A 25,259-nucleotide genomic window follows, 5' to 3' on the forward strand; every position below is an offset into this window, starting at 1 on the left:
GACCCGAGCAACTACATACCAATATCCAATCTGTCCTACACAGTGAAGATCCTAGAGAACCATGTGTACAAGATCCTACTTAAATACGTCGAAACAAATGGAATACTCGACCGGTCACAAGTTGGCTTCAGACCAATGAGAGGAACAGAATGAGCACTCCTATCGATATGGGACGACCTGAAAATAAACGCAGACGATGACGCCCTATTGGCTCTCATACTATTGGACATAGCAGCAGCTTTTTATCAACACTAATAAAAAGACTGATGGAATGTGGCATACAGGAATCCGCACTAAAGTGGCTTACCTCATTCCTAACAAACCGAACCGAAAGAACCTACCTACCACCATTCACCTCAAACACCAAAAGTATATCCTGCGGAGTCCCACAGGGATCCAACCTCTCCCATCTGCTCTTCAACATCTACATGAGCCCACTGATGAAAATCATTCAAACCCACGGACTACCCACCTACAACTACGCAGATGACACACAACTGTTTTTGAAATAATGCTCTCAGCCTGGCATGGGAATGCAACTGGAGACTACCAACATAATAAATGACCTACGAATACTCATGCACAACAGACTATCCCTGGAACCACAAGTCAACGCAATCACCATTCTTCGTCCTAAGACTACTCAGAGGATTACTCCCCTAGCTCTACTTGCCTCACAGAACCCTCATAATCATATCCCTGATATTCACACACAAGAATTGACTGCGCAAACAGCCTCAACCTAGGAACCAGAAAGACTAACCAAGAAACTGTAAAGGGTGCAAAATACAGCAGCCAGGATCCTTTTAAGACTAGACAGAAGAGACCACAGTATGAAAATGCATTAAATTCAAAGCAATCTGCATCGCCACAAAGCCTTGCACAGACAAGGAACTGAATTTCTCTAAAACAAGATCTGCCGGACTGCCCAGGAAGAGACCTAAGATCCAGAAAGGCCCTACAAATAGAACCAAAACATTATGAAAAAGGGAAATTTGGCAGAACAGCGTTCTCACGTCTAATTACAAACCTCTGGGATGCCATGCCCAAAGAGATTGGAACCACAGAAGACCACATCACCTTCAGGAAACGACTCAAAGCCTGGTTATTTAACAGACAATAACCACAGCAAAGGAACAGCGGCAGGAATAGCATCAGAGACAAACAACTGGGGAGTAGGCGAGATGGGCCTACGTACCGCAACCATGACCGTTGGTAGATACCATCAAGCAGCAACCAAAGAGTCACACCAGAGGCTACACCAAACCGACAGACTTAGTAACCCACTTCCCCTTCCTGCTTCTCCAACATAACCAACGCCACTACACTAGACCTTGGGCTAGCCACACTACACATAAACACACCAAGAACCAATTCATTGTTCACACCCCACCATCTCTGAGAATCTGGAAGCACACCTAGAGTGAACCAACCGCCACAGAGTCCATAAAACCGTCAACAACACAAGTACACACCAAGACACAGATTGTCATACAGCAACAGCCACCCGCGACTCTGGATCCCTTATGGACACAATTTAACCAGTGCACACAACCACAGCCCACCCCAACATCATATGACACAATAACACCAACAAACACTAGCACACACCGAGGCACTGAGTCTTACCCATACTGGTACAACGCACATGGCCTCCCACACCAACAACATTCACAGACACCAGTTACTCCTGGTTCTGAATCTATCCGCTCATCCTATCCTCACTATCCCCCACCCCTCCCCTCTCCTGCAGAGCCACACAAGCGCCTTGAGACTGCCCGTGGGTGGTAGCAATGCACGGTATAAACATAAAATTAACCTCTTGGAACCCTGACTTTACAATATCTACCATTAAAAATAACTTGGTAATAGTCTATTCTTCAATACATGCACACAAGTGCTCTAATGTTCAAAGATAGGGCAGGATATCCCTGTAGGTAAATAATAAATAATAAACTTGACATTAGGTTTCTAAATATATGTTATTTGAGTGTTGTCAAACTGAAATAAAACTGGGCTTACCTATCAAGAAAACGGAACAGATAAGCTCTCACTGTTCTTAACCATTGGTTATGGTGCTGTTTCCATAGCGGTCTTAATCCAATAAATTCTGAGCAGAAAACTAGAATAAAAAGGATCCATATCAGGATATCTTTAAATAATACTACTAAGTATTATGAGCAAGAGTGTAATTTTTATCTTACCCAATCTCGGGAAAAGGAGAGTCCCTTCTTTGTAGTGTCCACGCTGCCGATTGACTTGTGTGTGTGTTTTTTACAAAGTAAAATGGCAGCTAGTTATAGCGGCGTTGAATGATGATGTCATCACATATGAACATGCGATGACGTCATAGGGTAAACAAAGCGTCATGAAAAAGACATGTGTATTTGTCTGTTTTTGTAAAAAAAAAAAAAGGGGTGGTTGTCGATTTTACGGCCAGAATTAATATTTTTTTTTTTTTACATATGTGAATCGATTCTTTTCTTTTTTACAAAAAATGTAGAATCATTCTAATTATTTAAACGTAGCTGTGGAAATGGCATTCACAAACGAATGCGAGGGTAGGTTGGGGAAACTAGATTAAACGAGTAAAATCCTTTAAGTAGATCAAGGAATGGGATCAAGTAGATTTTGACTGGTAGCTCAAGTATAAGATGTTATGGCCCTTTTCTGTAGGGAATGATGAAGATGAAAGTAACTTTTTAGGTTTTAATCTAGTTTCTAAATAGGGCCATAACATAATTGCCCCTGAAGAAGAGACAGTTTCTCGAAACGCGTTTGGCCATATGAAAAATATGAAAAATAACAATATTAAAAAAGCTTTTACACAGACATACATTAAGTATCTATCACATATTATTCGGCTTATTGATTAATCCATTAAAATTGTGCAGGGGACGAGAGTTCCTTTAAAATGAACTTTTCTTTTGAAGTTGCAATTACCCAGATTTTAATATTTGATTTTTAATTCATTTAAGTTAGCTAATGCATTGCTGTTTTAACAGTATTATTTAGTGCTGTGTAATACCTTTTAGTGTGATTTGGGTTGTTTTATTGATGTACTATTTGTATATATTGCACATTTTACCAGAAATGTATCATTTCTAAATAAGAGAATAAGATGATGACTAGAGATATGTTAAAAAAAAATGGGAGGGAATCTATCAAGTAGACAATATCCTGGAAGTAATTCAGAAATCTAAAAATTATAGAGCTCCTGGTCCAGATTTGATAGCTCCAATTACCATCAAGCACAACCCTGAACTATGGGTTGATATTGTAGGGCCCTTATTTAGTGATGCCATTGAGTTCAAACCACCGCCTGCCTCTTGGCAAACATTCTATGTGATCCTGATCTTTAAAAAGGGCTAACCCTTCTAATTATTGGCCACAATACTATTGGATGCTTCAAGCTAAATCTTTGTTTCATTGATTCTGAAAGAGACAGAGCTATTGGTAAAGAATTGTAAAAAAGTATCAAAATACCAAATTGGCTTTCAGGAAAAAATGGACAACTCCTTGAACAAACTCATTCTGTCTTTGCTTCATGCACAATAGCAAAACAAAAATGGGGAAATGGTGTTAGTAGCAAGTATTGATTTCACAAGGGCATTTGATATGGTCAATAGCGATATACTTTGGTACAAACTCAAGAAATGGCCTTCCATTAGGGTCTACTAAAATGTATCATGATGTTGCATTAAAATACGAAACTACAGGTCAGATTGACGAGGCACAGTGATTTGTCTAAAGCCATCCATTTGACAGTGGGACTGAGGCAGGGGTATATTCTTGCCCCTATCCATTTACATTTTTACCTTTCAGGCATGAATGATATGTGGGAGAAAATAAATTGTTATCCAGAAAAATTAACCCCCCTGCCTCTACACTGACTGACATTTTCAGAAAATATCATGCTTTTTTTCGATCTTATCTTATAGGTCTTCAAAGAAAACGTGCTGCTTTCTCTGCATAGGCCAAGACAAATAACTTAGTGGTCAATGTTCAGATATCAAATCTCTAGTCTTTACCAAATTAATAATCCCAAAGACTATGAATTGGGCGGTATTGGGGGCTAGGTTAGATAGACTCCATAGTCTTTTTTACCTGGGCTTTACTTCATCCAATTTTTCTTCCAAAAACAAAATTGAGGATTCGCTCAAACAAAAATCCAAAACCTTGTCTGCACAACTGAAAAGAATATATACTAGATTTTCCAGGTTCTCTCTTCTTAGAACAATAAAATATTGCTCAATTCAGATTGCACCAGGTGTTATATATGGTCTGTATATCAGCCTATATGTTCTGGGCAGCTTCCTCAACACTTAGGAAGGCTTAATATGGACGCTCACTCTTTCCTTGCCTTACTTGTCTTCCAAGTTGTATATTTTGCCATGAACTGAGTTTAAAGGAGAGTTCCGGGACTTTTTTTTTATTGTCCCTACGGTTCGGCCATGTGTTTTTAAGCATAACTCGGTAGATCGTGTAAAACTTTCCTATGGACCTTACCCGACTTTTCGTCCATTAACGCACTCGAAATCAGCCGCCATTTTATGATAATCCTATCACTTGCCGCATCGCCCTGGCTCACCTGCTTTTGCGGCACTAAATCAAATCCCCCGCCCCCGAGGCTGACATCAGCAGACGCGTACCGCCCATTTCCCAACGCCAAAGCACGTTTCGTGTCAACAATCGCTGCGCCTCAGCTAATGAAGTGTCGCCATGGAAACGGCAGGACGCCTCTTTCCTCAATAAGTATAAACACACCGTTTCACAACACACAGCAGCAGATTTTCGATTCCATTACTCTCGCTGTGTTACTTTGAGTATTCTGTGACTCGTTTCTGTGCTCTGGTCAGCTACCTTCGTTGATTGTAGCCCGTGTGAACAGATACCAGTACCACCGCTATAAATTATTTTACTTTCTTTACCACACAATGGCTACAATAATGCCGTATATGTACGAGCCCGAGTACACCGAGGAAGAACTACTGTAAAGGCAAGCACACGAAAACGATGGGGATTCGGACGGCAGTTGGGAGGACCAGTCAACGGATGAAGAGCCTGGACCATGTCGCATGGACGGCGTCTCCACCTGGTGCACGTGCAATCGTTGCGAGCTAATGCCAACTGAGGAGGAGAACTGCTGCTGCCGTGAAAATTCCGGGTGCTTGGCCTACATTTCGGAAGGCGAGCCAAGTCCGCAATGCATCACCGAGCTGCCAGAGTTCAGGGAAGCCTGCCTCTCACGGACAGTGTTGAGGATGATGATGGTGCTTATGCACGAACTTTGCGGCACTGTTCGACCGCGTAATCCGAGTAACGAGTAAGTATACTCTGGTTGTGATGTCAGTGATGCCACTACTATTTCATGGTCGTCTCCCACATATAAAACTACATCTACATATCATTCGAATGCATGTAAATTGGTTCCATGTTGTGCATTTTCTAGATAGAATTTTTTTCAAAGCAGAATGACATTTTTGTACCTGAATCGACAGTGATAAGAAAGTTGTCATTTTAATACAGTTTGCATCTTTCATTTTCACAGGTGGTACAGGCTGGTGGCCTATCGTTGCTTCACTTGGTGGCTTCACGGGAGGCTCGGACACCGCGTTCGGAGAGTAATACCTGCCTGTGCGGTACTTGCCATTAGACAACATTTCCCCAGCGACAGTGGACAATACCGCGGCTTTTCCCGGGATGTGCTGCAACCGCAACTTTACAATGTGTAATGTTTATTATTTATGTTCAATTGAAATTAAGATCTAAAATAAAACCCAACATATATTTTAACAATGGTTGTTTTGATTTTTTAAATGAATCTAGTGTGTCTCCATTGAATAGTCTTCCTGTGCCTTGTCTTGTCACACCACATGTCTCCGGCCAGCATCCTCCCTCACGCTGGCCGCCCACCTTCAATCCACATAACCGTTGAACCCATATGCAGCAGACATACATATGTTATTTTGCGGGTTGGCATCAAGCCTCCCGGCCTTGCCTCCTCCCCCAAAAATACTTACCACACCACTTTGTTCAGGGTCTCCAGGGTGAACTGCACCCATATATTCTCCTGGGAGGCTGAGGTATTTATAAACTCACCCCCCTGCCTTCCATGTACTAGATCCTGCAGCCTGCCTCTTACATGCAGTTAGATGGCCTCTCCTTGGTGAGGCCCTACGGCAAACGAGTCTTGTCTGCACGACCACCGCCCCAATCCACCCCCCGCCCTATCAAAGGCAGTTCGCACCGGGGTACTTGCGCTGGCAAGTGGAGCTGTCAGGGAGCGATAAAGGCCAAGAGGTGCCAAAGACCATGTACACTTCAAAGTGGTCTATAGAGCATGGGTTGTTGTTCCCATGTCTACCGCCAGACCCTGTGTCTCCTGCCAAGCATCTCCCCTCACGCCGGACGGCCCCCTGCAATCCACATAAGTGTGTCTCCATTCACGAGTCTTCCTGTGTCTTGTCTGCACGACCACCGCCCCAATCCACCCCCCGCCCTATCAAAGGCAGTTCGCACCGGGGTACTTGTGCTGGCAAGTGGAGCTGTCAGGGAGCGATAAAGGCCAAGAGGTGCCAAAGACCATGTACACTTCAAAGTGGTCTATAGAGCATGGGTTGTTGTTCCCATGTCTACCGCCAGACCCCGTGTCTCCTGCCAAGCATCTCCCCTCACGCTGGACGGCCCCCTGCAATCCACATAAGTGTGTCTCCATTCACGAGTCTTCCTGTGTCTTGTCTGCACGACCACCGCCCCAATCCACCCCCCGCCCTATCAAAGGCAGTTCGCACCGGGGTACTTGTGCTGGCAAGTGGAGCTGTCAGGGAGCGATAAAGGCCAAGAGGTGCCAAAGACCATGTACACTTCAAAGTGGTCTATAGAGCATGGGTTGTTGTTCCCATGTCTACCTCCAGACCCCGTGTCTCCTGCCAAGCATCCCCCCTCACGCGGGACGCCCCCCTGCAAACCGCATAATGCCACGACATATACACGTCATTCATTCACAAACACACCCCTGTTTCGAATTCTTTATAACCCACTTCATATTTCTAATGAGAACTTCTTTGCGCTTTGCTAGTCAACCTGTGAAGGTGCTGGTTGTCTGCTCTTCGTCTCTGTGAACTTCCGTGACCACTTTGAGCAAACTCATCAGTTTGCAACCTGTGAACTGCTCCCTGTTCTACGACAAGAAACTACTCTGATCCCTGCATCTAACTGTTTGCTCATCAAGGTAAGGCCATGTACCATACTCATTTTGCGTCCAATTTCTTTTCGTTCAAGACAGTACATGCAAGGAACTAGTCACATGTTCTGAGTTTAGTCAAATTATTTTTGTATTTTTTTAAAGTTATTCAAATACTTATCCGCATGTGAATACCGTGTATAGTTCCAAAAACCAAAACATACCTTGCATTGAACCTTTTATGTATTTAATTTTTTAACACATTGGTATTCATAGAGAATTGTTGATCTTTACTTTTCAGAACTTTCCACAATGCCTGCCTGTTCCATTGGCGGTTGTCCTTCGAAGACCCATAATAAATCTGAAGGTACTATAATGCATGTTTTCCCTAAGACAATAGATCAGATAAGAGAATGGGTCCGATATTGCGGATATCCACCCTCTGAGCTTGAAAGTAGAGTCCTAGAAGTCTTTGCGGACAAGAGGGGTGATCGATACCGCATCTGCAGCAGGCACTTTACCTCTGACATGTACTCCACATCATTGCTAATAAAGAAGAACACACCGCGAGCGAGGCGAAAATTGCTCTCAACCGCTATTCCCACTCTATTCGTCCACATCCCTCCACTGGTGAGTCAAGTTTACGTATTTATCTCTCGGCCTTGCGGTAGTGTGTAGCATTAGCTAACAATAATTTCCCCATTTATGTATCCACTCAATATGAAGGCGGAAGATTCTCCATCCGTGTCGTTATTGCAGTCATCAGCCACTTCAAGCGCCTATCGGGTAATATTACTTGGCTATTCTGCCACTGACTTGTTTTAGGCATGTAAATCAATAGTTTTAATTTATCGTGTAATTAATTTACCTAATGGTACACCCTTGTACTCGTCCTCTAGTCTTTGTTTTCAGTTATAATTATTGTTATCCAAAATAATTCAAGTACTGTCTTTCAGGGAGATGCTGAGGAGTCCAACGTATTGACGACTACCGTTGATGTCACTCAGATGCTCGAGGTACGTTTCAGGACAGTTCCATCGATGGAGATCATCAGATCTTGCATTCTTGTAGCGTGATTGTTACACACAATGTTTCTTTCGTTTTTAGCCATTGATATGTCCTTCTGTCGTCGCCCTCCTATGTGTCTTCTTTTTTCAATATTGTGTTCATTACTAATGAAAGTCCTATGTTTCAGGGAGTCGATGGAGCATTAGTCCAAGAAGAAGGGGGAGCGTGCAGTTACGGGTCGGCGCAACAGCTTGCAGAAGTGTGCACCGCAGTTACATCGTCCCTTGATGTTCTTATGCATTTCGAGGTATGGATACTGACAGTTCGATCAAGCGAAATCATATGACGTGATTACATCCGCTATACTTCCTTCTTTATTAACGCAAGTACTATGTTTCAGGGAGATGACGGAGCTTCTTCTACAAGAACATCACCCCTAGTAGTTGATGCAGATTTCTGGGTGGTGACACTTCCAACGATCGAGCAAATCGAATCATATTTAGATATCCATTATTTATTTTAGACAACTGATCATTTGTGCAGGTCTATTTAGATGAGCCGTTCACGCCTGCACAAACTTTCTGTTCTTTTTATCAAAATAGAAAACCATACTAATGCAATTACTGTGTTTCAGGGAGTCACTGAAGCATCATCTTCAATAATATCATCAATGGATGTCTATGAGGAGCCCGAGGTATGGATCTTGACAGTTCCATCTAACTAGATCAACAATGCGTGAATAATTGTCGTTTGAATGTTCTACACAAAGCGTTCATTCGTGTTTTGCTATTGAGATGTACGTGGGTATTGGTGCCCAAGTACATTTTGTGTTTTCGATATTATTATACATACTAATGAAAGTTCTATGTTTCAGGGAGTCCATGGAGCGTCAGTGCGTGATGGATGTGCTTATCAGGAAAACATAGTCGTTGCAGCGCAAGAGGAAGTGGAGACATGCACACACGAGTCGGAGCAACAGCGTCCTGATGTTGAAGTTCGAGGCAAGAAAGTTTCAAAGAAAAGAAAGCAAAAGAAGGTTAGTGTCCTGGTCACTATATTATGTTGTTTTTCACTGTTAATAGTTCAATACTGTGAGTTGTGTTTAAACTGAACATCCCTTTTCCAATCTGTCCTCTAGTTGCGAGTGGGTGTACGAACTAGATCTACACAGACAGTGAAGCGAACGAGAGATGTTGCTTGTCAAACCTTTTGGCAGGGACTTGAGACTGGAGATGCATCGTGCCAATGGGAAGAATATGAAGTGATTGACAACGGAGCTATACCACATCCAGCCATTGATAGTGAATGTCCTCCTGGTAGTTCGGATGCAGTCGGAGATCAATTCACAGAATCCACACCCGCAAAAACTAAGACGGCGAGAAAGTTGAAGAAATTGTTTTATTCACCCATCGCCGGAGAAGGAACAGATGTTGCAATGGAAGAGAATGAAGTGGACGACAATGAAACACCATCAATATCACTGAACATAGCGGAAGACGATATCAGAGATTCTACCTTTCATGTGAGTGACATGTCCTCAACGTTACAGGCCGAACCAGCTGGGATGCAGAGTGACAGTATAAGGAAAGAGGCCAAATTCATTGTATTCGATAGTTGTTTGATTGATATTATTATTCGTATTAAATGTGGGCATTTGGTAGGTGGGGAAGTATGTGGGGAGCCATTGATTAATGTGACTCGTGCAATTCGAGGCACTAACCTTAAAATACATGCCACCTGTACAAAATATCATCCTTTCACATGGTCTGCACAACCTATGCTGGGACAACTGCCAGCAGGCAATCTACTTTGTGCAGCGGCTGCACTTTTTAGTGGTTCAAGTTTTAAAAAATTAGAGTCTTTCTTTCAGTTTGTGGGAATCCATTTCATTGCGAAAACTCAGTTCTACAAATACCAAACCGATTATCTATTTCCAGCCATTAGCGAAGCTTGGAGAATGGAAAAAATGTCTATTGATAGTACATTCGCGGGCAAACGGTTCAGGCTAGCCGGTGATGGACAGTGCGACAGCCCAGGATTTTCAGCCAAGTACTGCACCTACCACTTTCAGGACATGGAAAGTAAGAAAATTGTGAGTTCGGTGGTCGTGCAGGTGTCACAAAGTACATCCTCAGTGGCCATGGAGAAAGTTGGCTTTGTAGCATCATTGCAAGAACTACAATCGCGGGGAATGGTGATCGACCTGATAGCCACGGACAGACACGTTTCAATTGCCAAGACAATGAGAGAACAGTACAAAAATATAAATCACCAATTTGACGTTTGGCATCTTGCAAAATCAATCAATAAAAAATTGTCGGCTGCAGGTAAAAAAAAAGAATTGCAAGGTATTTCACAGTGGTCCAAGTCAATCAGCAACCATCTTTGGTGGAGCTCAAAAACATGTGGAGGGTCGTTGGAAATTCTACTGGAAAAATGGCGGTCAGTAATGCCACACTGTACAAATGTTCACCGATGGAACACGAACCAACATTTCCACAATTGTGAACATGGCCATTTGTCCACAGAGGAGGCACGGAAGAAGAAGTGGTTGATTCCTTCATCACCCACTCACAAAGCCATTGAAAAGATTGTATTTGATAAAACTATAACAAAAGCTTTGAGGGGACTCACGGAATTCTGCCACACAGGAGATTTGGAGGTGTTCCACAATATGTGCCTAAAGTACAGGCCAAAACGATTGCATTTTGGCATGGAGGGCATGATAAATCGGACTCTTTTAGCGGTCTTGGCACATAACCATAATGTTGGCCGTCAACAAAGTAGGACGACCGGAACTTTAGGGACGCTTCGCTACAATAAGGCCTTCACTAAAAGAAGTAAACAATGGGTGATCAAACCAGTGTTTGAGGATATGCAATATGAGTTTATTGAGAAACTTATTGTTGACGTCCTAGATAGGCACATAAATGGAGTTGTGAACGAACCTGTGCAGGGGACAACTGCATTGCCACCCAACATTGCATCTGTTCCATGTCCACCTAAAGAAGAACTCATTGAGAAATACACATCACGGTTTAAATGATTGTAATTTGATTGTCTGTTCTCTCAAGTCTCCTCATGTCGCAGGCCCATTGAATATGTGTATCTATGTATTGTGTAAATAAAAGTGATTGCTCAGTGTACATGCAATGTGTCTCTCCACCCTTGTTCATTTGCGCATTAAATTAAACCAAACAGTAATATAAATCATTTTTCAATAAATATAGAATCTCTCCGTATTTATGGTTCTGTGTGGCTGCAAAGCACGCAGACAAAATGCAAAGATGGAGTGTAAATTTCAAGTCCTGTGAGAATGCCTTACACTGAATGTAGCTAACTTGGAATGTGTGCTCGTTCGAAGTGAAGGTCAGCTGCTTTGATTTTTTCTCGGGTGCCAGAATGGCCCACGACTCAGAATAAGGTTCTATTGTATTTTGACCTTGACAGGCCTGGACCACGTAAGAAACGATAATGAATATAATTTCAGAAACGAAAGCCATTTCATGTTCGTTCATTAGAAGAAATAACGTCGGCATAGAAGGAGTGGTATTTCGGGGCTGCCCTACGCACAGACGCAATGGAAAATGCAAATATAATGTAAGTAACTCTTTAGATGAGTTTATACCGCAATTTAATTACTATACAGTTGCTTTAAAGACGGGTTAAGTTGTACTTGTTCGTTCTATGTGGCATGTTGTTTTGTACCGCACACTATCTTGGGGAGAACCGTCTACTTTTACGGAAGCACCTCAAAACCTTTGCTTCTGCTTTCTCTCTCCCTCTCCCCTGCAACAACTGGTCCACTGTCTGCGATCTCGGTCCTGGGCCCTTCCACTCTCCACCTGCACTCCCTGTCAACCCCTGCACTGAGGGACTGTCTCAGTATCCTACAGCCCCCCCTTGACGTTTAAAACCCAGTTGCACTGTCCTAGCTATGAAATAATTTACCGACCGAATATATAAAATGAATAATTTTAATAAAGATCTGATGGTGAGACTAATTTCATTGTTTATGTTTTTCAAACAGGTACATCATGCATTACTGCATGTGTCACGAGTACCAGACACCGGCGGACGGCTTCTTTAACCGCCAGTTGCTTCTCCGCGTGAACAACGTTACCACCCTGACCATTTTATGGGACGATCGCCAAGTACAAGTATGCCCTTACGCGGTACTAACGGCTAGATGCAACAAACAGACCGTTGTGGTGGCCTAGTGCCTCGTTGTTGGAACAGCCATGCGATTATCAGTGCGACCGAAGAGCTTATTTTATCGTAAACCAACACCATGTCTACTGCACACGAACATCGCTTGCCTCAAGACGAAATATTTTGGATCGAGAGCAAATAAAAATTCATTTATCTAAGACCCTGTGTACAGCAAAGGAACATCGTGTGCCTCGAAACGAACTTTTCGGAACGTGAACAAATAAAAATGCAAATCGCTGAATATTCTCAAAACATTTGATGTCAAATAAATGTACTTTGCCAAATGTACAATCTTGCCGTTTGCTTTTAAACCACTGTTTCATATTCCGAATTGTGGCGCTGTATTGTGAGATGATCTAAGACCCTGTGTACAGCAAAGGAACATCGTGTGCCTCGAAACTGAACTTTTTGGAACATGTGCAAATAAAAATGCTAATCGCTGAATATTCTCAAAACATTTGATGTCAAATAAATTTACTTTACCAAATTTACAATCTTGCGGTTTAATTTAAAAGTACAGTTTCATATTCCCAATTGTGGCGCGCTGTGTTGTTTGAGCTCATCTGTGTTGATTTCCTGGTTCTGTGTGGAGTCGCGTAGAAGACGCCTGGGCGCGTTTGCCTACGCAGCTCAGTCACGTCACGGATAGAGGCGGGGAATATGAATGTTTTGATCAAGTCTGTTTCAGGGGCGGGGGATTTGATTTAGTGCCGCAAAAGCAGGTGAGCCAGGGCGATGCGGCAAGTGATAGGATTATCATAAAATGGCGGCTGATTTCGAGTGCGTTAATGGACGAAAAGTCGGGTAAGGTCCATAGGAAAGTTTTCCACGATCTACCGAGTTATGCTTAAAAACACATGGCCGAACCGTAGGGACAATAAAAAAAAAGTCCCGGAACTATCCTTTAACTTCCCTAGGGACACTTGTTATTTGAAAATATGTATTTTATATGAAAAAATATTAATCCACTGACAGATTCCCTCTTTGAAGACCTTACAAGATGTCTTCTACAGAATTTAATTCTATTGTAAAAATTATTTTGCAAAGAAGAATGAGGACATCTTACATGAACCAGGTCTAGATTTTAGTGACCTAATGACTAATCATCTAAAGATTGAAACTAATTTATGAAATGGACAAGTGGAACCCAATAGAGAAGATCAGGTCTTATTCACTTTATAAAGAATATCCCTTCTTTTTTTAGGGTGAGGTGTTCTCTACCAAGGTATATAGTACAGTTCCTGATGAGCACCCTGAGGACCTCAATTTGGTGCCTACATTGGAGGTCTTAGGCCTGAGGTTGGGACTGCAAAGTGCTAAGAGAACCAGTGGGTTTTGCAAGTCCACGAGTTTCACCGAAACAATAAAACATCTTGTAATTCTCTATCCAACCAAACTTTGCACTTTTCTAAATATGTCTACGCTTGCACTGATCAGGCTATTCAGTCTCTTTGGCTTAGAGTAATGAATGGCGAGCAAGTATAATTGTGTCTTACCTTAATTCAATTAAAACAATTGTATAACATTTTGGCATTTTAGCTTACTTTTAGGAAGGAACCCTGTTTTTAACAATTATATATCTATTAGGTATAATTACATTTATGATGTATTGTGGAAATGATGATCTATATTGCTCATAAGCTGTTTTATAAATTGTATAATTGTGAAAGGTTTGCTTTATATAAACTAAAACACAATAAATAAATAAATGAAGTTGTGGTTAAGAATTGAATTGTTCTATATAACAAATTGAATATTTTACTTCAAACTGTTTTTTTAGACATTTTATTACTAATTTAAGTTTGTATTTTCCTTTACAGTGCGTGAAGTTTAATTTAAACTTTGTCACACTATAATACAAAAATGACAATCTTTTGCCCTGACCAAATGTCACAGGTAGTCAAAGTGTTCTATACCAATGTAGCAAACTCCCTTGTAGCTCTCCTCAATGACAAACTATTTTGTATAGTAGTCAGGGCGTTACTCCCAAATCTCTAAAGACTGGGTAATACAAAACATAAGTCTTGATAGCTGCAATTATCTCTTTAAAAGCATAAAATCCCACAACTCTCCTATTTCATGTAAGTATTTCTAAATATGTGTTCCAATCTAAGTAAAACATTATTAAACTTCTTTAGAAAGTCTTGTAATATTGTCTCTATCATAGTCTAAAAGTTTCAGGTGCCCAATTGAATCTACAGTAATAGATAATACTTGCATCTTTATATTTGAATTGAATGATTGACATCTCATGTTTACCACATGGTCCTCATACACTCTCCAGTTCCTAATGAAACGAACGAGAGTTTAATACTTTAACAAGACTTCACTAAATCATGAATGCCACTTATTTGTCATTCCTAGAATCTCCGAACAGACATTGTGATGGACATCGGATGCAGCATAAACCCTGGTGTGGATATAGGGCAGGTGAGTGCCATTCTGCTAGATTTAACACTCTTCTTAGGTGTGTGGGTTATGCACATTCGAGTGTCAATATGTGTAATCTCGATGTGCACTGTGATCAATGATTATTTTTGATCATGTTATTGGTGTATCCCTGAGCGATGTCATATATAAGGTCATTTGTGATGTGATTTGTTAAAGGAATTGGCCATTTCTAGCATAGAACTCTCTCTCTTGACCAATAGAGTTGGTGCTGCTGAGCATGGATACATCTTGCTTGCATTGGCAGTGCTGAGGAGGGTCACATTAATGCCAATTAGTGTTGGTGCTGATAATTTTGTGTTTGCCAAAAAGCCCCATAAATTGTATGACAACTCCCGTCAGTCCTGTCTTTTTATCCAGCAGCATGGCATGCTGTACGGCACGGACAACGCAGTGCAGAGAGATGTTAGCTAAAAGGCTAAGGATGCATGATTGTCAAATCGAATCAAGCTAAATGTATTTGATCAGCATAACATGCTTTTATAAACAGATAAAACAATGGCATAAATACAATCAAAACAACCAAAAATGTAAATCATATGCTGGCATAAATCTTTCAACCATATTCAAAACCCTTATTCACCGTCCTAGTCTTGAGTTGTCCTAGAGACAATGGCTAACCAGAAAAACCTGTCATAAAAGCCCACTTGCAGTACCTAAGTACCTATGCTCTCCATGTGTAGTGGCCGTTCGCAAACACTACCACCTCGTTGGCGGTGCTGCAGGTCCACTTCAGAGCATCTCGCAAATGCCTTATATCAGCATCCTTCAGTAGGGGTTTTAACTATTTGCTTCTTAAAGCAGAGGAGATTGGGCACATGAACAGAAAGTGGAAAGTTGTTTCAATCGAAGCGCACAGGCAGTTACAAAGGGTCCCAGCTATTCCAACCCCCTTACCACCACTCCTAAAAGGAGAAAAACTATGTATGTTTTAGTGTATAGGAACAGATTTCAGATTGATAGAAACTATCAAGATAGGATTCACATCCCATAGGAAACTTGAATTGTAGATATTAAGAGAGCCTGGGATTGCAAAAGGCCTTTTCACATAACCTTATCCTTCATCTCCCAGGAACCTACCTCTAACTCTCTCATATCCATGTTAGTAGTTTGGTCCGGAAAATCACACGTGTCATAGATCAAACTAATCCACCCCTTTATTGACTGCTCTAAACCAATCCAGATCTTCATAGCTTGGCTGACCATGTATTTCCAGTAGGTAGTCTTTATTCACTGGACCCACATGCTGAAACAAAAAGCCATTGCTTTCAGTGCCAGCTCATCACTGAGAGGTCCACCACGCGACTCTTCCTCGGTTAATATCGTGGAGGTTGCTAGAGGGACCTTTAATAAATATTTGTAAACTATATTCCCCGCCATCTGAAAAATTTGACAATTAACCTTGCCCCAAAGTTCACCAGCGTACACGGCTCCAGCCACAACCTTAGCCAGTCACCCTCTTGCAGGAAGCGAACAGTGTGTCTCCAAAGTGATGATTACATTAGAGAATACCTCATGCCGCTTATTTTACTGTCATGGTACTTTTCTCCACCTGATGTTTCCGTGAGCCAGAACTACACAGAACCAAGTAGTCAAGCATGTGCGCTTGCTTGAGTATGGCTCCACATAACATGATCTGGCAACACAGCTGCTTCTTCATTTCAATGATGATCACTTTAGTCTTTGTCCCATTGATAGTAAGACGTTGAGACCGACAGTAGTCATCAAACTCCTGAAGGAGCTGCCTGAGGCCTTATGAGTTTGGGAGAGAATTACTACACCGTCTGCCAAAAGGATAATAGGAACATGCACATTGCCCATCCTGGGGGGTTACCCAGCCCTGCACTCAAGCAAACCATCAACATCATTAATAAATAAGTTGAATGGTATAGGGACAAGAATGTGATCCAGCTGCACACCTCTGGCAATCTCAAATTCCCCTGAGATCTCTTCCCAGGCCCAGTTGAATGGGACCCCTCAAACCGTCATGGAGGACCGGAATTAAACCAATCAGTGCTTAATTTGTTCCTCTCCCACATGGATCATCCATAGACAGGCCCTGTAGACAGAATTGAATTCTAGCTTGAGGTCAACAAGCCCTATAAACATCGAACCCTTCTGTAAATTCATACACTTCAGGATTAGAAGCATTAACCGAGGTCCCTGCACAATGGCACCTGCCCCATGACAAAAGACCCCCTGAATGGTTGAAGGTGTCACACACAACATGATTCCTTTTGGCGAGTAGGGATCTGTGCATAGAGTACACAGGGAACTTGGCTTTCAAATTAGACAGCCATGAACCTTTCCCCAGCTACAAAATCCTATTTCTTCTTTAAATCCAGTCACCTCTGACCTAATTGATTGCATAATGTAGCATTTGAGCTCACGGTATCCTGTACACATAGTAATCAAACCCTCCCCCCTCCAATGTATGTGGTCTGAAGGAATGAATTACCCGAATAATGCAATGACTAGTATTCACGTGTCACAGAAATATTTGTCACAGAAATATTGTCCGTGGTCAGGGGTGTTGCTAGGTCAGGAAAAGATCCGGGGCTAAGCTGATATCGGGACTGGCGGGACTCGGGGCTAGCTAGCCTTTTGGTTGCAGCTCCTAAGATTCTATCCGGGGCTACAACCAAAAGACCCGGGGCTATAGCCCCCTCAAACCCCCTTAACAAGGCCTCTGTGCGTGGTTAAGCTTCCCTAGAGTCCTCCAACGCACAAGCTTGCTTTAAAACAAATGCCTGCACCTAAATATTGCAATATGCCGTAGGGGGAAAAACATGTGCTTTTTGTTTCTGTTTCCCCAGATAGAAGGGGCTTTTGTACAAGGCCTTGGACTTTTTACAATGGAAGAGCTGAAGTTCTCTCCCGGGGGAGTCCTGTACACACGTGGTCCGGGTCAATATAAAATCCCTGCCATTTGTGACATCCCCGAGCAGTTCAGGGTCTTCCTGCTGACCTCATCTCCGAATCCATCTGCCATATACTCCTCCAAGGTAAGCGTCTCAATGACTTTTCCATTATAGTATCTCGGAACATGACCGCGTTATCATCTCATCTTGTGTGAGTATCTTGCTTAAGAAGAACACAAATGACAAATGTGCTCTACTGGAGGACCGGTTCCCGGGCCACAGATATTTGACATATTTTGCTGTTGTCCGTCCCTTGGATTACCTTTTCTGTATTGGGGTATGTATTTTATGTGGGACATGTCTCAACATCAGGCACGTGACTTGTCAATGTCAAAGGTGTTTTATACAGCCCACAGATATGACTAGTTTGACATTACAACTCGGTATCTTTGTCTGAAAGTGCAGTCGCTGCAAAGCTCAAGCATCCCACCTCCCGTAGGTGTCTGGACAGATGAATGGTGCCTTGGATACAATTGCCCATATATGGCGGTTAGCAGGTGATATGATATGATATGATCGTTTATTTATATAGCGCCTACACACAATGTGTTTCAAAGCGTTTCAAGGCAAGGGAGGGAGCAAGAGAAAATACAATAACATTCTTACAGGCCATGAACAGTAAGGATGTGAAATTAACTATCGTACTCAGCCTGACCACATTTCAGATGGTGCAAGAGCTAAGCCATAGATAAGGAAGGGAGGGGGAGAGTGGGAAGGAAATGGAAACAGACAGGCGACTACCGTACAAAGCCTGACGACATTTCTGGTAGAGCTGGAGAAAACAAAAGGTGAGGGAGAGGGGTGCAGAAAGGGAGGGGAGGAACAAAACAAGCGACTATCATACTAGGCCTGATGACATTTCAGATAGCGCTGGAGGGGGGGGGACAAGTGAGGGGAGGGAGGAGGAGACAGACGAGGTTGCTATCATACTAGGTCCAGGGACAATTCTGATAGAGTAAGTGCATAGAAGAAAGTAAGGGGACGACGAGGGGAGGAGATGGGAAAAGGGAGAAAGGGAGAGGAGGAGAGAACAGAGAGTAAGCAGCCAAAAAGAGTGGAGAAGCAAGAGGGGAGAGCGAATACAATTGCAGAAGTCAGTAGTAACACATAATGTTGCAAGCCTGGATAAACGTGAAGTCCAGCATTGGCCACACGACCGTGATGGTGAAACCAGAATGTATCAGGACAGACTCCTGCAGAAGTAGGCTGGGAGGGGGGCGGGTGGAGCAGAGTAGAAGAATCAAGCAAAACAGGCAACACCTGTGGGCGAGAAGTGAAGGGGGCACAAGGGAACATCACAGGGGACCAGAGGGGTGGGGGTGGCCTGTGGGGACAGAGGGAGTAAACACATGTTGGTGCATGCTTACCTCCTGTCTGTGCAGGGGTTCCGGCCCTGGATCCTCCTGGTCCGAACAGGTCAAAACAGGAATTGCCCTTTTCTTCAAAAAGCCCAACAGGTCCAAACAGGAATTGCCCTTTTCTTCATCAGCTCAACAGGTCCAAACATAAATTGCCCTTTTCTTTGTCAGCCCATCGCTTCGGATGCCCGGGCTAGAGACGCCCTTGATCTAAGAGTTAAGAGCAGGAAGGAAGAGGCAGGGCCAAGAAGGTGGGTGGTGCTTAGGCCAGGTGACCTAGATCCACTTGCACCTGCTCCCCTTCTGCAAAGGAAATGAGGCTGGAGGGCTCCTTAAATAGGGAAAAAGAGCGGCAACCAGGTGTGCTCCGAATTGGTGCCGCAAGCTTGTGCTGAGGCTTAATTATGAGTCGGTAGGCTGTGATACGAGTTGTTGGTGTGTGTGTGAGTATGCGGTGTGGCCTGGGTGGACCGGAGCTCTGGTATTGTGATCCATGTACCCCCCACACATGTGGGGTAGGCGATGCACATCCAACCTCAGTGCAGTTGCAAGAGTTAGAGTCACCTAGATTTAGGTGTATCTGCGGGATTTATGTGGGACGGGTGATGCCAGAGATCTGCTCGGCGCATAACACTGTGAGCTGATGCCATGCGTTCAAGGATTGCCTGGTGGCCAGTGTGGCCCTGCAGAACATTATAGTTAATGGAAGTTTAACTACAGTTAATGTACAGGACGGCTACAGGGGACTCTTGAAATCTAGTGACGATAGATGCATGGGATACAGATGTAAAACTGATCAGGGGGCAGTGTGTGGTGCATGAGTTTTACTGTGTATGCCTATGTGTTGTAAGAGTGTATCTGCACAGTTCTTGTGTGTTATCCAGATGATACTACACAGTTCTGCCTGTGTGGGTTCAATGTGAGACTCTTACTGAACAGGTAAGCAGATGTTGAAGGAGGGTTTGGATCTTTTTGACCTAAAACATTTGACCTAATCACATTTGATCTAATTTATTTGGCCTTTTTTTGGTGTAAAATGTGGGGGGAGACCCCCGCAACCCCTCCAATTCCCCTCAGCCTAATCTATACCCTTACCCACCCCCATATATATATTTAATTAAATGTGACCGAAAAAAAGGTAAAAAGAATTTGATGAAATGTTTTTTAGGTCAATTATGCTAATATTGTTGAAGGAGTATATCTGTAGACATCTGTATGTGTCTCCCGACGATTGACTATGTAAGGAAGTGTGTGGGTTGATTGGCTATTAATGCAGGGGTCTTGGCAGGTTAATCCCAACTTCAATGGCTTCTCAACGCTGCTCTGGAAGTTGTGACGGGCGAGTTGGCTTCAGGACAGATGTCCTGAGGTGAAGCAACGTGCTGCATCCCATGTGATAGATGTCTGGAAATATGTGCATTAGGATAAGGAAGCCAACGGGTTGGGATTTTCTAATATAGAGCCTGGCCTAAGCATCAAGCATGAATGTATCTGGCATTGAAAGAGCACCACTAAGATCAAGGTATTTTGCCTGAACAAAAGCTCCAAAAAGGTTTGAATGCAAAGACTTTAGGGGAATCCCGGCCCTCATTATCACATATCCACAGATGGGATGGAAATGTAGTCAGTAATTTGAATTTAGAGAAGTCTGTGGGGAGCATTCTCTCCTGCGGAAGACCTTCATATCAGTCCCGGCCTTTCGTCCGAAACTTGCACCCTGTGGTTGGGTCAATGGAACCCATGGGTTTTTCAAAGTGTACTGCAGTTGCCAGATTTGCTGCAATAGGCCTATCTCGTGAATCAGTCTACAGCATCCTCCAGATTGCTGTGACTAGTGAGTTCGCTTACCTTACGATGTTGCCTGAGAAAATCTGTTGATTTACCTGCAATACTGTTCCATCGTAGTTGGGAAAAGGGGTTGTGTTCAACTAGCGTGCTTAGTTTTTCCTAATCAGTCCCCAAGGTTTCTCCAAAAAAAAACATCACCATCGGGTCGCTGTGGGCCGCCAGCTTGATGAACCTGGCCTAATGGACATGTGAAACAATGGGAGCAATTTCCGATCCGGTGTATGTATGAAGGCTTAACCACTGTATGTTGGCTAAAGCATGCCGGTCAGCTGTATAACCAATGCTAAATTACATAGGCAACTGGCAGACCTGCTGTTGACTGGTTGTACCGCATCATAGTGATCAGACCAGAGGCTTAGCCTCTTTTAACATCTATGCATAAATGGGCCACATCGTGGCCACAGTGATTAGCCCCGTGGGTTCACATACCAGTGGGGGGCAAAGTATATGATCTCAACAAGAAAGAAAGGATACTGGTATGTGTTGGGTTGGCTACTGTGAAGTCTAAATAAATTGGAAAGGTTCACCTGGTCTCAACCCATATAGTCTTGATAATTTATCAAAATTTACATGCACAGAAGGTGTGCTGGAAACTTCCACAATAATGGAACAAAAAAAGGTTTTTTAGAAAAGAAACTTTTATATCACAACTTAGTGCATATAATAAAAACCAACTTGGAGGTACATATATAATTGAAGACATAAATACAAATCTTCCATTTGTGGAAATAAAGAATGACAATTTTAACACAAAGGGAAAAAAAAGGAGAAGGATTAGTGCATCAAAAAGAAGACATACATAAAAATACATACGACAATTTTCCTATTAGCAAAACAACAGTTATTTATCACTAGAGTATTGGAATAGATCAAATAGCAAAACATTAGAGTAAATGTAGTGATAAGTACCATACTGTCTCTATTTGAAATTATAGAAACTCAAAAATGAATATTCTAAACATTAGAGTAAATATAGTGATAAGTACCATACTGTCTCTATTTGAAATTATAGAAACTCAAAAATGAATATTCTTCAGTGTTTTGAATCAATCCCCAAGGACTCAGGGATGAGAATGGGGTCTGCCTCTTTTAAGCCAGCTCTTCTGCCCAATTCCTTACAATGTGGAATTCTTTGACAGTGGAATGCCTTTTTCATCATATCCTCCGTTACTTTAGCCATGGTTAGATTCACCATGAAGATTCCAGCCTGTCAGCAAGGATCCCAGATGCATCTGAGAACAATTCAATTTATGGGGTGGCTCCTTCCACAGCAGAACCCCATTAACTATTTTAAGAATGTGTCCGTTAATGCAAAACTTGCCATACCCCTGCCTTGATTAGTTTGCGATGGTCCTTTTCCTTCATCCCTGGTGTTTTGATACCCTGGCGCCTCATGAATAGCCTCCATGACAGGAAGACCAATGCCATAAAGCGGAGTGGGCCTATCAAGAATTGTAGTTCCCCAGTGTACCTTTCGCCTTGTGCAACAGAGCTTGAATGGCTTCCAGGTGCATTGTAGCGTTAGTTTTCAGTCTCTTCCGAAATGTTAAACAAGGTTCAGTGACGCAAATATCGTCTGGTAGATGATTCCACAGTCTTCCTTCAAGGACCTGAGAGGAGAATCCTATAGCTTTGGTCCATTCGAAGTGGGGGATATTAACCCAGTGCCTGTGTTCTGAATGGAGACCTCTTCCTTGGCAACGTCAGCTAGCTTCCCTTGCAAGTAGCAAAGAGCTGCACCCCAAAGGGCATATCCTTTTTATGATGTGTGCTTTTTACTCTGACAACACTAGCCATCTTACATGGAGGACTTTGGGAATATTTTACGTTGCCTTTTGTTTTGTCCTAAGTAACATTTTTGCTATTTTACCAGGCAGCCTGAGTTACTAAGAATTATCCTGACATGGACGCCTTGCTCGCTGCGCTTAAGGAGGCACAGCTTCTCCTCACTGGTGATGCCCAACAAGGCAGAAACACGTGTTTAGGGTTGCTGACGGTACTCTTTGTCAAAGGAGAACTGGCTAGCATTTTGGTACTGGACTGCCCTTCTGGATGGGACCCGACTGATATGCAAATGGAATGTTGTCCTCTGTGAAAGGCACAGTGAGCTAATACGTGGTTGCAGACCCTTCTGACTGGGATACACCTCATAGAAAAGGTTATTTGGACCATATTCGTCTTCAGTAGAGGAATGTACACATGTGTGCTAATTCTTATTATTTGTGATACATTTTGTCCGAGTGCTTTTTTCTAGATTTTATGTTTGTTTTATAATTGCTTCTATTACGATCACAATACATTTTGGTGACGAGGAGTGTGCTGTTGATGGGATGAGCGTGAGGTGGCAGAAAGAGCTCGTTTCATAGATATCTGAACATAGGGTTGGAGGTAGGTGGAAAGCAGAAGATTGCTCAAATTAAGAAAAGGTTACCCCGATGAAGTGTGGCAGGGTGTACCTTCCAAGAACTACCCCGACACCAAACAATAGTCCAAGGTTGTGTACTGGAATTCTTACAGAAAATTGGTTCGGGACACTCCCTCCCGCTCCCTTCGTCCAGCTCATCAGGTCCTTCTGACTGTTCCTGCGTCCCCTTGTGCCCCCTCCCGTTTCCGCTCCTTCCAACTCCTAGCTCCCTTGCACTGGAACTCCCTTCCTCTGTCAATTCGTTCTACTCCTACTTTCTCCTCATTTTGTGCCTCCCTTAAATCTCTCCTTCTCCACCCTCGCCTTGAAACACCCTCCGCTTCCTGCTCCCTCTCCTTTCTTTTTCCTTTCCCTTGATTCCCTCCTTCCACTCCCTACGACCCCTCTCTCACCCTCTGCCTCTCTTCCTGCTTGGCCCCTCCTCTCCTCTCCCCCATATTCCCACTGCTTTCTCTCCCTATTCCCTCCAGTCTTATTGCTCTCCTTAATGGTTTGTTATTTGATTGATTCATATTGTAATCTGCTTCTACCGTTATATTGTTATGTTATGTTCTTTGTATCAAGTTGTTCATTTGTGCAGTGCTTTGGCGTAAAGCGCTATATAAATTAATAAATACAAATACAAATACAAATACTGGGGAATGGGGGGGTTGCCGCTAGGGCCGTCCCTCTATCTCAACTTCCCTGGCCTTTTCCCACCTCTCTAACCCAGTCGTCCCTAGTGCGGGTTAGTATTAGTGAGTGGTGAGCCCTGTCTGTCTGTCTGTCTGTCTAACTATTTCTAGAGGTGGTTTCCCTAACTGATGGCTGCCTAACTCCCTAGAGGCTTTCTAACTGCCCCTCGCTTGACCTGCTTTGTCTTCTAGGGAGTTAGGGATGGCGCCTCCTTCAACACGGTTCCAACTGCTCGGCATGTACACACATAATCTCACCATGCCCTTGTCTACTCTGATGTCTCACAACATTCTCCTCCGCACCACTCTACTGTCCCTCTGATGTTACACTGCCTTCCTACCTCCACCCTTTGATGTTCCTACTCTTTTTTACTCCTTATCTAGCTAATACTACTACCTCCAACTACCACCATTCCACTACTACCACTCCAGCTACTCCCCTCTACAACTGCTACCTCCTCTTACTCCTACTCTATGCTTTCTTCACTCACTCCTCACTCCCACTCCCACACTACACAGACCCCTCTCTCCAGTAACCTCCACACTCCTCCCACACTCTCCATCTCTAGTCTCTTGGACGTCCTCCTCCACCTCCTGTCTTCACCCAACTAACCCACACTGACCTTTCCCAAAGCTTACCTTTACAGATCCCACCCCATGCCCTGAATGGCCTACTGTCCCCTACCGAGTCCCAGGTCTCAGGGGGTGTGACAGGGGGTGGGCTGGGGGAGACTTCTCAAGGCTATTAATCCTGCCTCTATTCTTAGCATGGCATTTTGGTCACGTGCAATGTATTTGCCGATAAGGAACTGTTGTTCCCTTGCATGCAGGCCATTCTTTGATTTATAATTCCCTGTTGGGTTAGTGGGGATGGTAAGGACTTCATGGAGACCTTTTCTTAAACACCATTGCTGGTGGTTTAGTGGGTTAATAGGGCCTTACTGGAGGCCCTTATTTATTATTCTACAACCCCCTGATGGGCTACTAGCTGTTCCTGTACACTCGGGCTCAAGCTGCGACTGCCAGCTAGAGGCACGTTCTTTCTCTGCGGCGCTCAGCGTTGTCCCGGCCACTGCATTGTAGATTCATGACTCAGAGCTCCTTGGTGGAGTCTTCCTTTGGTGCCAGCTCAGCCCCCTCTTCACTCCGGCAATGGACCTGTTTGGGTGGCCTTGTCCT

General features: G+C 43.3%; 1 protein-coding gene across 1 annotated transcript in view; it reads left to right on the forward strand.

The window, feature by feature from the left end:
• Positions 1 to 25,259, forward strand: part of AOX1 (aldehyde oxidase 1) — a 738,465-nt gene that overhangs the window by 674,891 nt on the left and 38,315 nt on the right. The window contains exons 32-33 of the mRNA XM_069615435.1: positions 14,771 to 14,836; positions 17,671 to 17,859. Coding sequence (XP_069471536.1) covers positions 14,771 to 14,836; positions 17,671 to 17,859 — 255 coding nt within the window. The remainder of the gene's footprint in view (positions 1 to 14,770; positions 14,837 to 17,670; positions 17,860 to 25,259) is intronic.

This window comes from Ambystoma mexicanum, chromosome 9, assembly GCF_040938575.1.
Source record: "Ambystoma mexicanum isolate Mex_15411 chromosome 9, UKY_AmexF1_1, whole genome shotgun sequence".
NCBI classification, from domain to species: Eukaryota; Metazoa; Chordata; class Amphibia; order Caudata; family Ambystomatidae; genus Ambystoma; species Ambystoma mexicanum.